At 42.6% G+C, this 13,776-nt stretch overlaps 1 protein-coding gene across 4 annotated transcripts in view; it reads left to right on the top strand.

Annotated features, from left to right (window-relative positions):
- Positions 1-13,776, top strand: part of REPS2 (RALBP1 associated Eps domain containing 2) — a 102,528-nt gene that overhangs the window by 28,225 nt on the left and 60,527 nt on the right. For all 4 annotated transcript variants that reach the window (XM_030477093.1, XM_030477092.1, XM_030477094.1 and 1 more), the window contains exons 2-4: positions 6,570-6,693; positions 9,428-9,576; positions 11,072-11,195. In XM_030477093.1, the coding sequence (XP_030332953.1) occupies positions 6,570-6,693; positions 9,428-9,576; positions 11,072-11,195 (397 nt within the window). The remainder of the gene's footprint in view (positions 1-6,569; positions 6,694-9,427; positions 9,577-11,071; positions 11,196-13,776) is intronic.

Genomic DNA, 13,776 nt, shown 5'->3' with positions numbered 1-13,776 from the left:
AAAAATATACTATGTATGTGTTTCCTCATGCCTTAAGCTAGGCTGTTCTAAATGCCTTTTGTTTTAGATGTTGGAACCCTGCTTGCTCAAAATAGCTAGATTTTTAATAAGCACTTCAGGTGATGTTTAAAAAATGAAAGTCTAAAATGGATAAACCATTTCTTTTCAAAAGGCAAGATGACAGAATAAAATAAATCATTACAGAAATACCACTGATATGAAGGAGCAGAGCTAAAGAACCTAATCCATACCAGAGCCTCTTCCTCTGTACAGCTGGGTACGTGACTGCTTCAGCATGTTCCTCTTCTTCCTATTGCCTTCCCAGGCAGTAATCCTCCTGGATCCAGGATGCCTTGTTTCTTGCTTTGCTTTAAATAATGCAGAGATAGATGCATAGCCACAGGCGCCAGGTAGTGTTACAGATATCTGAACAATGATTCATTCAGAAAGAAATACCAGTTTAAGAATGTAGCAAAACTTGTCTGTAACAAGCAGATCGAAGACCCTGTAAACACACATTAAGAAAAAAAAAAAAAGGTGAAATGGGTCAGATGCATGACACAACTCTGAGATAAGCTGTTGATAAGCTGCTGTTGATAAGCCACTGCTGCAAATATTTGTCTTTGAAACAGTTATAAGAGAGTGCTTGATCCAGAAGGGAGCCTGGGGTTACTTCATGGTTGAGGTCTGGCTGTGGCTTGAAGGCTGGTTGTTGTCCAGAGAGCGTTGGGTGAGGAGGAGGTATGCCTCGGCTAGTGGCAGAAGCTTTTCAACGTATTCTTTAAAACACAGAGGTAGTTGATGAATTGGAAGATCTTTCTACCTCATTATAGCTTGAGCAAGGACAAATAAAAAAGTTGTGCTTTCTGTGGTTGCGCTGAGATGGAAGGTACAACAAGAAAATTTCCTTTAACGTAGGTGCCAGTGATGTGGCCTTTCAGTTCTTAAAAGGGGGCCTATAATGAAGATGAGGAGAGACTTTTTAGCAGGACCTGTTGCAATAGGGCAAGGGGTGATGGTTTAAACTAAAAGAGGGGAGATTCAGGCTGCATATGAGGACAAAATTCGTGACAGGGGTGGTAAAATACTGTCACAGGTTGCCCAGAGAGATGGCACCATCCCTGGAGACATTCAAGGCCAGGCTGGATATGGTTCTGAGCAACCTGAGCTAGTTGAAGTTATCCCTGCTCATTGCAGGGGAGTGGGACCAGATGACGTTTGTAGGTCCCTTCCGACTCAAACTATTCTGTTATTCTTTCCAAGTGCATTGAATATGTACTCAGCTTACATGTGTTCCTCTCAGAGTCTCACAACCTACACAAGATTTGAGTGCTGCTGGGCTGGGCTTGCCCACAAGTGGCAAGCAGTGGCCATCTTTTTGGCAGGTAGCAACAGCGGTGCGGAACAGGGGAAAACTGTGCCAGCTAAATACAGAGGGTGCCATAGCAGTGTCAATGGCTAAATGAAAAGCAAAAATCCTAGCTCTACCTTTGCCTCACAGCTGGAAACCTTTCCTTGAGGCTGCAGGATGGTCATCTCAGCCTGTCCATAGGATTATGGAATAGCTGTTTCTGATTTTACCTCTTTTTCAACTTACGGAAAACACACTTCAGCTCTAGGCTCATGTTAATTTCCTGAAGTTTAGCTCTTGCAATCTAAATTAGACCTGCCCAGGGTGTTTGCGAGGTCAGTGTTCTTGGAGGCTGCAGTGGAAACTTGTTTGGAGAGTGCTCAGGAGAGCTGGAACAATGTCAGATTGTGCTGGGAAAAGCTGCTTCATGTGGGATGTCTTCAAGGAGCAATTACAAGAATAACACTTGCTGTCAGCCGATAGAGCAGAGCAGTGAGTGGATAATAAATACAAAAATCTGCTTTGTCTTCCAGCATCTCAAGATTTAAAGCTTTTCTATTAGAAGTTTGCATGGAGAACGATCATGTAAAACAGTCATTCTTCCAAACAGGTCATAGCTACATTTTAAATTTTAATGTTGATGAGTTGGTAATCTGTTTAAAAGAAAGTATATATTTTTACAACCATAGAAAAACTTCTGGCCTGTCAGAAAAGTGTTCAGGCACCTAGACCTGGCTCTTTCTCCCCCTTCTTATGGCTGCATGGTCATGTGTTTTATGGGTACCTGCTGAAATCCCATTGAACTGAGAGGGGCTGTTCCAGGACTGACTGAGAGCAAACACGGTATTAGACACGACAGCTTTCCATCCTTCTCTGAGAAATGTTTTTACATGTTGTGTGAAATGAACTTTCATCCATAATTGGCAAATAACCTGTGAAATTGTTTTATATAAGCAGTTACACCTTGCAGTAAATTTAAACTCAGTCCACTCAGCATCATGTTCTTGCCTCACAAACCATTGAACAGATCAATTTTTGACTAATTCTGTTTATCATCCTGACGTTAGATTTGGCAAGCAACATCTGTAACCTGCCACCATGAAAAATTATTTCCAACATGTTCTTCATTGAACTTTTCTACAATATTCAGCTGTCACTGGAGGATTATGGCTTTCTGCTGAAGACCAAAAAAACCTGCAATGAATATTGACTGTCAATTGTTCTTTATTAAAATCCCATTTTGATTTACGTTTGTGTCTGTTTAGCAGTGCACAAATCGAAAATATCAGTTTCCTTGCTAGTTTGCTGAAAAGTATGCAGCCCAAACTGACAACAGGAAAGGATAGAAATAATTTGGTTTTAAGCATCAGTTGAGTGAAATAAGAACTGATGTTTCTCCTTTATTTCAGGGGATATTTTCATGTATCTTAGTTGCAAAGTGCTCTCTCTTTTATTAGAAAAAGAGCCTAGTTTCAGGTTGGAAGAAAAAAAATCATATCACGTTCATATACAATGCCTTTAATTCAGATGGATATTGGAGACTTTTAATAGTATATTGCACAAACTAGCTTAATTTCAGTATTGCATATCACTAAATGTAATCTGCCCATCAAGAGGCTATGTGCAGTGACCCTGCGAAAGGTAAAACCGGGAAACAAAAAAATAATGCAGTATTCAGTCTAAGCTGCTGTGGAAATTTGAGCAGGCAGCATGTTCTGAGGAATTAAATTTGGATAAAGGCTAATCTGCTACCTACCTCTGGGTTTGCTGGAGACAGGGGCTGCTCCCATTAGTAGCTCTAAGCAGGGTCCTGATGTGGTAGTACGAAATGCTGTCTGGAAGGAATGAACCCAAGACCCCCTCCTTTAAATGTACAAGGAACCTCTAAATGTAAGAGTAAATGCCTGTACCTGCAATTAATCTATATGAATACCTGCAATTAATTGGGTAATGATTTTGGCTACTCTTGTCAGCTTGTATCTTTTGCTCTGGACTATTAAGTAAGAGATAAGGATTTAATTGCATGAATAGCACAGAGGAACTTGCGCCTACAAAATATATTTCTGTTGTTGCCACCAAAGAGCAAAATTAGAGGCAGTTTCAGGTTGGTTGGCTGTAAGTGTGCTTGAGAAACAGCACTGTGCTTTTGAGAGATGGTGTACCCTTGATAAAATTTTTTTAGTCTGCTTGATCAGAATAAAATGTTCACGTTTCCGTATCAGAAGCAAGCAGAGCATTTATGGCATTCAGCGACCTTAATATTTTAAAGTATAGAAACAGATATGGAAAATTAACTCTCAGTGTCTTTTCAGGAAGGCGGCAGCCCCTATTGCTCAGTGTTTCCTCTTTCCAGCAGCCAGTGAGAGGAAACACAGATCACTGTGAATCTGTTGCTCCACACCAGCAAGTGCAGGATGCCATAGCAGGAAAGGAGTCTTAAGAAATATTGCTCTAAGGTACACCCCTTGTACACCCAGGGATTTTGCGTGGTGTTTTTGTGCCACAGCAGCTGCCATCCCAGTGCTGTCTGTGGGTGAAGCAGGAGGTGAGCGCCATAATCCCCACGGGAGGGCCTGGGTGCAGGGGGATGCCCAGCTTTTACAAACTCACTTATTCAGCACTGGCCTTCATTTAACATCTCCCATAACTAAACAGGGCTGTCTACCCAGTCTGAATTTCAGCTTGGTTGTGCCCCTTCTCCACCACTTTTCCCTGGGTTGTTGAACCTGTGTGCCCGGTATGCACAGTAAACCCCCGGCTGGTGGCTTCTCACATACCTGCCACAGCAGTGTTGTCCCCAGAGCTGTGGGGTCTGGTGTGCCTGGGCAGTTTGTGCCGATGGAGAGCCAGTTGGGCCACAGCCGTGGTGTATGTTCCATGTCCTGGGTCAAACCCGATTGGTTCATAGCTCTACACCGCTACATCAGGCAGAGACAGTGCTGCTGATGGGGAGAAATCATGCAGGAGTGGGAGGTGGAGGCAGCAGGACAGAGTGAATTAGGAGCATCTGTGGGCAAAGAGGAAGAACCTGTTTTGGGCTTTAGAAATGATACTGATGCTCTGCCCAGCCCTCCTGAAACACTGCAGGTACTGCGATGGGCTGTTCCAGCAGCACATCCATGCCACAGGCAGGCAGCCACACCAGAGGCAGGCTGAGAGAGTTGGGTGTCACCCTGGAGAAAGCTCTGGGGAGACCTTAAAGCAGCCTTCCAGTACCTAAAGGGGCCTACAAGAAAGCTGGAGAAGGACTTTTTACAAGAGCATGTAGTGATAGGACAAGGGGGAATGGCATTAAGCTGAAAGAGGGGAGATTTAGATTAGATACGAGGAAGAAATTCTTCACTATGAGGGTGGTGAGACACAGTGGAACAAGTTGCCTAGGGAAGCTGTGGCTGCCCCATCCCTGAAAGCATTTGAGGCCAGGCTGGACGGGGCTCTGAGCAACCCGGTCTAGTGGAAGGTGTCCCTGCCCATGGCAGGGGAGTTGGAACTGGATGATTTCTAATGTCCCTTCCAACCCAAACCATTCTGTGATTCTATGCTCCCACAGCTCAGCAGGCATCCACCTATAGCGTCAGCTCCTGCCCCAGGACCCCAGTGGGCTGCTGTTGGGGGACCCTCTGGTGCAGTGGGACCTTACACTGGACAGTGCTGCTCCCTGTGGCAGTGGGGAGCCCTCTGCAACACCGGGGTGCGGCTCCTTCTTATGGTCCAGATGTGGCATAGTTCTCATCAGAGGAGTTCCCTTCCACCTGCTTCTTCATCCCCACCATGCTCCCATTTTTAATCATGCTTCAGCACCATCCATCTCAGGCACATGCCAAGAGCCCTGCGTTCCCATCGGAAAAGAAGTAAGGCCAGCAATGGGGAGCGGAGTGGTGTAAAAAGGAAATAATTAGAAAAAGCCAGAGTGACTTCAGAAAAAAGATACTCAGAGGAAAGGGGATGGCAAATAACGCCAGTTAATTGAAGCTGTCCTCATACAGAGAATCAATCTCCCTTTTCATCAAGCAGTAAGAGAAAAGAAAGCTGCTTGATGCATCTTGTGATCAAGGAATTAAGCCATGCATCTCTGAATCTTGCAGGAAGAGAAGGAAGTCAGAGCTCATTCAGGCAAAGCAGAAGCCACATTCAGAGAAGAGTTTGCTTGAAGATAGTTTTCATTCATTAGTAAGAACTACCATTCTAAAACTTCTTTTTTAGTAATTGTTTCATGTGACATTTTGCCACTGTATGTGTCTATATGTATACATATAGAAATAAATTAAAAAAATAGATTGTTCTTGTGTGCTACTTGTTTATACACATGACATGGAATAGTTTCTGTCATGTTGTCGTAGCTTGGGAGCTTGGGACGTGGTTTTCCAGAGAGCATGAAGGACTGGCGCAGCTCTGCTGTCCTTCTGCATGTGGGCAATGCACCTCACCAACCAGGAGATGTTGCTAATCTAGGTGTATTTTCAGGAAAACGATGTGGGGCTTCGCTTTACATCTCAGGAGAATGGGGCTTCATTCTAACCTCAATGCCCAGCTGGGGTTTGTTTGTGAACATCTGGGAGCTCCAGGGATGGGAGAATTTGTGCCTGTACTTAAAACCTGCTGATAGCTGTTATTTGTTTAGCTGTTGTCTGCGCGTGGGAATGTGGAGCTGTTTGCTTCATAAAGGTGGCCGAGTGAAGCAAACAGTGAAGTGTATATATGGAAATTAAGCTTCAGTGCTGAGACCATGTTAATTTTCATAAAGAAAAATGTTCTGCTCAAGCAGTGCAATGAGGTATTTCTCATGTAGCGTTTATGTTCCAGTTACAGTAATTGTCTGAACTGTCATTATAAGGGCTATTATTAAGTACAGTTTTCTGTGAATACTATAGCTTGTGCAATGGGAGTGTTCTACTAGACAGTGTACTTAACAAGTTATCATTTCACTTGCTATTAAAATCGTATGTAGTATGAAAACCCGTAAGTTGTTTTACAATAGCAGTGTTACCCAGCAATGCTTCTGAAAAGCTTAACCACTACCTACCTGTCCCTGATGTACTAAGGGCAGTGTGATCTAACAGCAATGTCCAGAGTTGAAACAAATATGTTTAATGGAAATCTTTAAATACAACAAGCATTTTTCATTGTTTAAAGATTTTTTTTCTTTGTTTATGTAGAGGTGTTTACGTTCTCTGGAAGAGTGAAATGCATTTAGCTAACAGTGTGTCTTCTCTCTTAGATTACTGAACTTTGCGGAGCCAAGCGTGTGGGTTATTTTGGTCCCGCTCAATTTTATATTGCTTTGAAGTTAATTGCAGCAGCTCAGTCAGGGTTCCCAGTACGGATTGAGAGCATTAAGAATGGTAAGTAGCAAATTTTGCTTGCAGCGCTCTGCACTTGTTTCTTACTTTCTTTAATGCTTGTCAGCTCTCTGTGGTGGTAAACTTTTTCTTCTAACATATCTATGAAAAAATTGTATTTCGAGGAGCAGAGAAAGAGTAGAAGGTAGTGTTATATTCTGTAAGTGATTGGTAGAAAATTGCAGTGAATTGCATGTGCGGCAACGCTGGGATGACATCCTCTTCTGGAAAAAGCGTTACCAAAGGAATGGAATGAATGACAGCTGATCAGTGCTGGGAATGCACTTCTCTCTCACCTTCAGCCTCTGATCTTGACAGCTGTCCAGAGTGGGAGCTGATTGCTGAGTCGGGTGGAGGCTTGTTGTGGTGTATGTGGGCAAGTCAGGGGTCCTCCTGTGCAGGGCAGCTTGCAACACTCATCATGCTTTAGCAAATAATCCTGCTTAAATAAATAGGTAATGGTGACAAAATCCTAATGCTTCCTATCAGTAGGTTTGAAAACGTGTATTAGATGTAATTTAAAACAGCTTTGTTCTTCCCAGTGACTTGACAGTAATATTAAATGTACTATTTTTGATGGAGAAAAATGCTTCTTAAAGAGGCTTATCAAACTCAAGCGATGAAGAGAGAAAGCAAGTCCCTTTTAGCTGCAAAACCTTGATAGCAGCTAAATGGCAGGAACTGTTTTTACCTTGGTGATGCATGCCCTGCCTCACTGATGCATGCCCTGCCTCAGCAGGGCTCGGGCTTCAAAACACATGGCTTTACGCTTGAGCTTGAGCCTGGACAGGTTTGAATCCTTAGCTCCCATATCCCAGGCAGATGTTTGAACCATGCCATGGGGCTGTGCCCTGTGCAAGAGTGCTTGCCACCATTCAGCGCCAGCCACGAGACCAGAGAAGGAGGTAGGAAAGTCAGGACGTAGCCATAGCCTCGCAATTGGGTCACTATTCCCATCACAGTTTCGGGTCTGCTGTCCCTGCTAAGGGCAATGAAATGTAAAATCCACCTATGTTACAAGGTGCAGTGAGGGGATTCCCTGGTCCGCCTGCATCTGAGGGGGAAGCCAGGCTGGCAAGCATGTGCAGACCTGTGTGAGCTGAGCTCCTCTGGTGCCGGGCTCCCGACCAGGTGGAAGGGATCAGATGCAGGTGGCATAGCTCAGTGCCTGGCTGGAAGGGGAGTTTAAACCAGGGGTGAAGCAGGGTGGCCTGGATTTGTCTGTCAGTTTTCCTTACAGACAGTTTGCGTGCTCTCTCTTGCATTGCTGTCCTTGTTAAGGATGTTAATTTGAACACCCCCCCCAAAAACTCAAAACCCAACCCTAAAAACCACCAACAAATTAATGTAGAAACCTCAACTAAGTGAGATTTAGTGTGTTTTACACACATAGCATAGGATCATAGAATGGTTTGGGTTGGAAGGGATATTAAGATCATCTGGTTCTAACCCCCTTGCCATGGGCAGGGACACCTCACATTAGACCGTGTCGCCCAAGGCTCTGTCCAACCTGCCCTTGAACACTGCCAGGGATGGAGCATTCACAACTTCTTTGGGCAACCTGTTCCAGTGCCTCACCACCCTCACAGTAAAGAACTTCCCCTTAAACTTAAGTTTAAACCCGTTACCCCTTGTCCTATCACTACAGTCCCTGATGAAGAGTCCCTCTCCAGCATCCTTATAGGCCCCCTTCAGATACTGGAAGGCTGCTATGAGGTCTCCACGCAGCCTTCTCTTCTCCAGGCTGAACAGCCCCAACTTTCTCAGCCTGTCTTCATACGGGAGGTGCTCCAGCCCTCTTATCATCCTTGTGGCCCTCCTCTGGACTCACTCCAACAGTTCCATGTCCTTCTTATGTTGAGGACACCAGAACTGCACATAGTACTCCAAGTGGGGAGTGCAAATAATCCACATACTTGAGTGAAAAAGGGTACTTGCAGTCTTTGCATTGATGTCCTGCTTGCTTACTGTTACTGAAATGCTTCCAGTGCTAATTTCATTTTCTCTTGAAATATGAGAGTGCCTTTAGAGTGGGCTGAGTTACATGTACCAACCCAAATTGAGTTCTTTTTCTTCCTGGTAGTAGCTGTAGGTGTAAATGATTACAGAAGTAATGTATGGCTTTGCTAGGTTTTGAGCATTCTGTTAATTTTAATTGTACTGATCTTTCAGGCTGACTGTGCACAAAAATAAATGGTGTTTCTTCAAATTAATCATGAATTGTCTTAAAGGGTGACAAAGTGTCACCCTGCTGCTCTGCAGAGCAGATGCGACATGAGACCTTTTGACACGGTCATTTCACCAGGCCTTGGCATGATCTCTGAACCCTACCATTTTGAATTTGTTCCTTCTACGATGGCAGCGTTGAGGATACTGTGATCCTGACTGATTAATTCATCAGTTCCACAGTTTCTGTGGGAAACCATTCTTTTCATTACAGACAACGTTTTGAAGGCAGGAAATGAGTTTGCTGCTTGCTTTAACAATGTGCACAAGGCTTATTTCTTTCTCTTTGCATGGAGAGATTATATATTAAGCTAGTGAATGTAGCTTTGTGTAACATTCACATTTTTTTAAGATACAAAATAATCACAGGAGTTCCACACTTAAAAATGTTGCAAAATATAAATAGTAGTCTTTTACAGATAAACTTTTCATTGGTTTTACAAGACGATACTGCTTAAAGTACTTTTAATGTGCTGTAGTCTCAGCTGAATTTTTCTCTCTTTTAATGAAGAATTGCCCCTGCCACGGTTTATGGCGCTGAAAAATGACAGTGAAGCACGTTACGGGACTCCAGCAGAACTCCATGGAGTTAAATTTCAGGTTCCACATGCAACTTTGGAAAAAAATTCCTACAAAAGAACAGATGAAGGGGACAAACAGGTAACAGGCTTGTCTCCTTCATGCCAATATGTTATTACACATTCTCCTTCTGGGTCCAATCCTGTAAATGATTACACTCACATGGGCTTACTCAGTTTTGCAGTACTAGACAGGAGATGAACTCCTGACATACAAATAATCCCCATTGGGCTGTGCTCTGATTTTGATGCATCCCAGTTGCATCCCTGAAGGGAGTTTGTCTATATGAGCTTGTATAAAGCTGTCAGCACTGTAATATTCTGTGTAAGTTCTTTCAGCATTATCCTCCTACTTAGTCCAGCACTGTTTCTTGGAGACGCCTAAGGGAGGAGCAGCAAATAGGAACCTGTCTGTGAAAGAGAAGGAAAGCAAGCAATTTCTCATGGCCAGTATGATACTTAGTCACTACAGAAATATTCAGCTAGAGAAGAGCTGTTGAATCACGAGCCACTATTTCTGGGTGGGATAAGACCACCAGGTTTTCTTCCATTCTAGCCTCCCTCAGGAGTGGTCCAGAGTAAATCTGCTTTTCTTTTGTCCTCAGTGAAACATTGTCCCAGCATTCTTTGTTCTGAGTAGCCAATTTAATAAAGCTCTCTAAGGGAGATTTGTATTACCTGTTCTTAGTAGAGTTGAGAGCACTTATTCAGATACAAGCAGCTTCACAGTGCAACCTTGTTTTGCATAATTTTCCCCAGGCCTGGGGAAAACCTTCTTCTCTGGTACTGTATCAGGTCATGTTGTAAGTGCCTGGTGGTAGGCATTTTATCTTCCTGTAATGCACACACATTTATCACAGAGTCTGTCAGTGTAACAGCATTCCCAGCCTGAGGTCAACCAACAGGAATGAGCCGATGACAAGATGGTGAGAATAACAGGATGAGGAAGAAGAGCATGTTTATCTGCCTGCGTGTACTGACACTGAAGCGGAACGCTGCCTTCAAGCCCTTGGCTCCATCTCGGTTATCTTTGTTGTGCTATATTTCCCTTTTTACTCAGTAAACTGTTTCAGGATCACATCCTCCTCCTAAACAATCTCTGTATGTCAAGGGAAAGAGAAAGCTTTAGGATAGTTACCCAGTAACACCTACAAATCTACAGAGTGCTTAAAATACTGATTCAAGAGATTTATTTTAATTTTTAATAAGTTTTTATATGAAAAATGCTCTCCCACAAAGAATGCACTCACACTGTGTTATGTAAATTCAAAGATACCCACTCACATTAAGCCTTCTACGTGTACTTCTTCAGGCATCTTTGGAAGCAAAATATCTTAAGCTGTTCATTGCAAAGCTTTGCTATGGCATTGCCATGCTTTACCTCTAGAAGGCTCAGTACCAAAATCTGTCTTTTGCTTTCTCAGGAGCTTTTTCTTGGAAATAAAGGGCCTGAAGGAGCTGCAGTATTTGAGGCCTCTTTGTCCGTCACGCTGTATGTGTTTGGATAACTGTGCAGGATTACTTGGTGCTTTTTTGGTCTCAGAATTGCTTTTTGTGTTGGTGTGTTTTTAAAATAGGAACCCAAATCTCCTCCAATGTCTCCAATCTGCTCACCTCCTGCTTCTCCATCTACTTACCAGAGAATACCCCTAAGTTACGGATATGGTAAATCAAGAAGTGGTCTGGAGCAGCAGCATGGAGGTAGGATAAAAATTGGGATGCACACATTGTTTTAAATTCTTTTTTTTCTTTCTCAGAAGCATCAAATTTCAAATGCAACTGACAATCAGCATAGTGATTTAAAAATTTAAGTAGACCTGTATTTTGAAAAATTATTTAATCAACTTTATTTTGATTGTTCAATCCTGTCTTCCTATTCACGTTCTGGTAAGCAAGTTAGATTTATATGTCCCGGCTCAGAGGTGCGAATACCTAATCGATGACAAGACTATATAATGTATCACAGTGTCAGGGTGCTTGTGAGTATTTTCAGAGTGCATGGTGCCTTTGGTTTTATTAGAGGGGGAGAAAATCTCCTGATTTCAGTAGCCACCATGTTAGTTTTCAAGTTGGCAGTGAACCTTCCTTTGCAGGAAAGGATAATAATCTCTGTGGCCTCTTTGGTTTTATAACAGAAATAACAGTAAAACATGAATATAAAAACAGCCCCACAATGTAACTTAGGCAAATCAGTCAAAAATACATCAAAAATAATGCTCTGTCCTTGATCTCACTGCCATTAGAGGAGGTGGCAAAACATTCTGATTTTAGTAAGAAGGTAGTGGGCAAAAGCCAGTTTTGTTAGAAACTGGAACTTCTAAAGCCTTAGTAATGTTCTTCTGCTCTCCTAATTGCAACATCTGGTGACCAAGATGCTGGCAATAGTAGGCATTTGTGTGTATCATCCTTCCCTCATTCCTCCTGCTTTCAGTTAGTGTGTTTGCAGTGAGCGAAGAGTGGTGTGTGGTGCTAGTCCTTTTAGCTGTTGTCCTTGTTTACAAATGAGTGAAAATACAGAGCTATTTCATTTTGGAACTCAGTACATCCATGATAAGACCGTGTTCGACACTATCAAGTGGCCTTCATGTGAAAATCATACCAGTACTGAGTCATAGGCATTCATTTGCTGATTAGGTAAACTGCTGTTTGTTCAGTGATGGCATTTTTCCTCACCCCACCTTTGGCATAACTGATCAAAACAGTGATGGTTGACTTCTGAAATAAGCAATATTAATGAGGTGGTCTTCTGGTGCAGCTCATTTCTGCTCCAGTGAAGAAGACATGCAGCAGATAGCCCACACCCTGAAGAGCTGGGCAGGAGATGGCCATCAGGAGCAGCTGATTGTGCCACCTCTGCTCTTTTCTGGGACTCTGTCCCAGACTGGTCAGTACTCTGGGGGTATTTTGGATGTTGGGGTTTTTTTGTTTGGTCCCCTCCACCCCGAATTTGGTTGCAAGTGTAACTCATGGGGTCAGTGGCTGTGCAAAGTGAGTAGAGGCAGCATCATCCAATCTAGCTATCAATTTCTTCTAAAATTAATTATTAAGCAGCTTGAATTTTTAAGGTGATAAAATCCTACAGGTATAGAACACTATGGTTATTTTCCAGAAAGAGAATTTCTCCTATATTCCAACAGAGGAATCTCTCCTATTTTAATCCCACGGGGGATACTTCAGCCAAATGTATTCTCAGTGGCAGTAAGTGGGTCACATTTTACGGCCCATGCTGTGCCAAGTGCCAGGCTAGGTGACCTACTGGTTCTTCCTGGCCTTTAAGATTAGGACCCTTCCAGTTTTCTGAAGAGCACTTGAAAGGTTAGTTCTGGAAGCCACTGTGTTAGTGTATGCACAGGAGGTGCTGGTGCCACAGCACTGACACAGGTTGACTGGTCTGCACTGCAGGTCTGACCATGAAACTGGGCGGTGTGTCCTCAAGGGCAGCCCTTTGCACTGCAACCGTGACTATACTTTTTTCTTGATAGTTTTGGATGCTTTTCTTGCTAGCAAACACAGAGCAGTGTGGCTGTGTGTTTAAATCTCCTCTCCAAGGGCATCTGTATGTTTCACAACTTCCTTCCCGTATTTTTTCTTCTGAAATTAGAAGTTGCTTGTACAGGAATAAAAATAGATGCCAACACAGGATAAGAACACATAGAAAACCAAGGGGGTTAGGGGTATAATTTTTAAGGTCCAAACCTTTTTAAGATTTCTTGATCTTGCTTTTCATTAAGGGTCTTTCAAGTTCTGCCTGTAAGTTTTAAATAGGCTGGCAGCAGAAGTTCTGGGATCTGTAAGGGTTTGTGGGTGGGTTGCCTTTTTGTTTGCATACTTCACCTGTTTTTAAAACATTGTTCCTAAATGTGGTGTTGTGCCACCCCTTACTGTATTTGCTGCAGTGGAATGTAAGTGATGTATTTTAGCAAAAGAAGAAGTAATTGTTACTTTTATTTGCTAACTTTACTCCAAATAATGCAAAATGTATCTTGATTTTCAGCAGAAATTAGGGAAGGGGGAAAGAAGACTGTATAAAAAATTAGTGATTTACTAATTGGTAACATTGTCAAAGCATATTTTTTGCAGCTCCATTGAATTATTTCTTCTTATTTGTAATGCATTCTTGTGCTATATATGGCTATAAGTATATAAAATGTATAAATATATAAACAGGCTGTAAAAATATGTATTTCAACATGATGAACAATGATTTTTGTTACTTAGTAATATGTAACTAACGGTTTCTATCAGTAATGTCTGAAGAATGATGTGACATGAAAGACAAGTA

This window comes from Strigops habroptila, chromosome 2, assembly GCF_004027225.2.
Source record: "Strigops habroptila isolate Jane chromosome 2, bStrHab1.2.pri, whole genome shotgun sequence".
NCBI lineage: Eukaryota > Metazoa > Chordata > Aves > Psittaciformes > Psittacidae > Strigops > Strigops habroptila.
The sequence above is the reverse complement of the archived record's forward strand: the minus strand, read 5'-3'. Positions and strand labels throughout refer to the sequence as shown.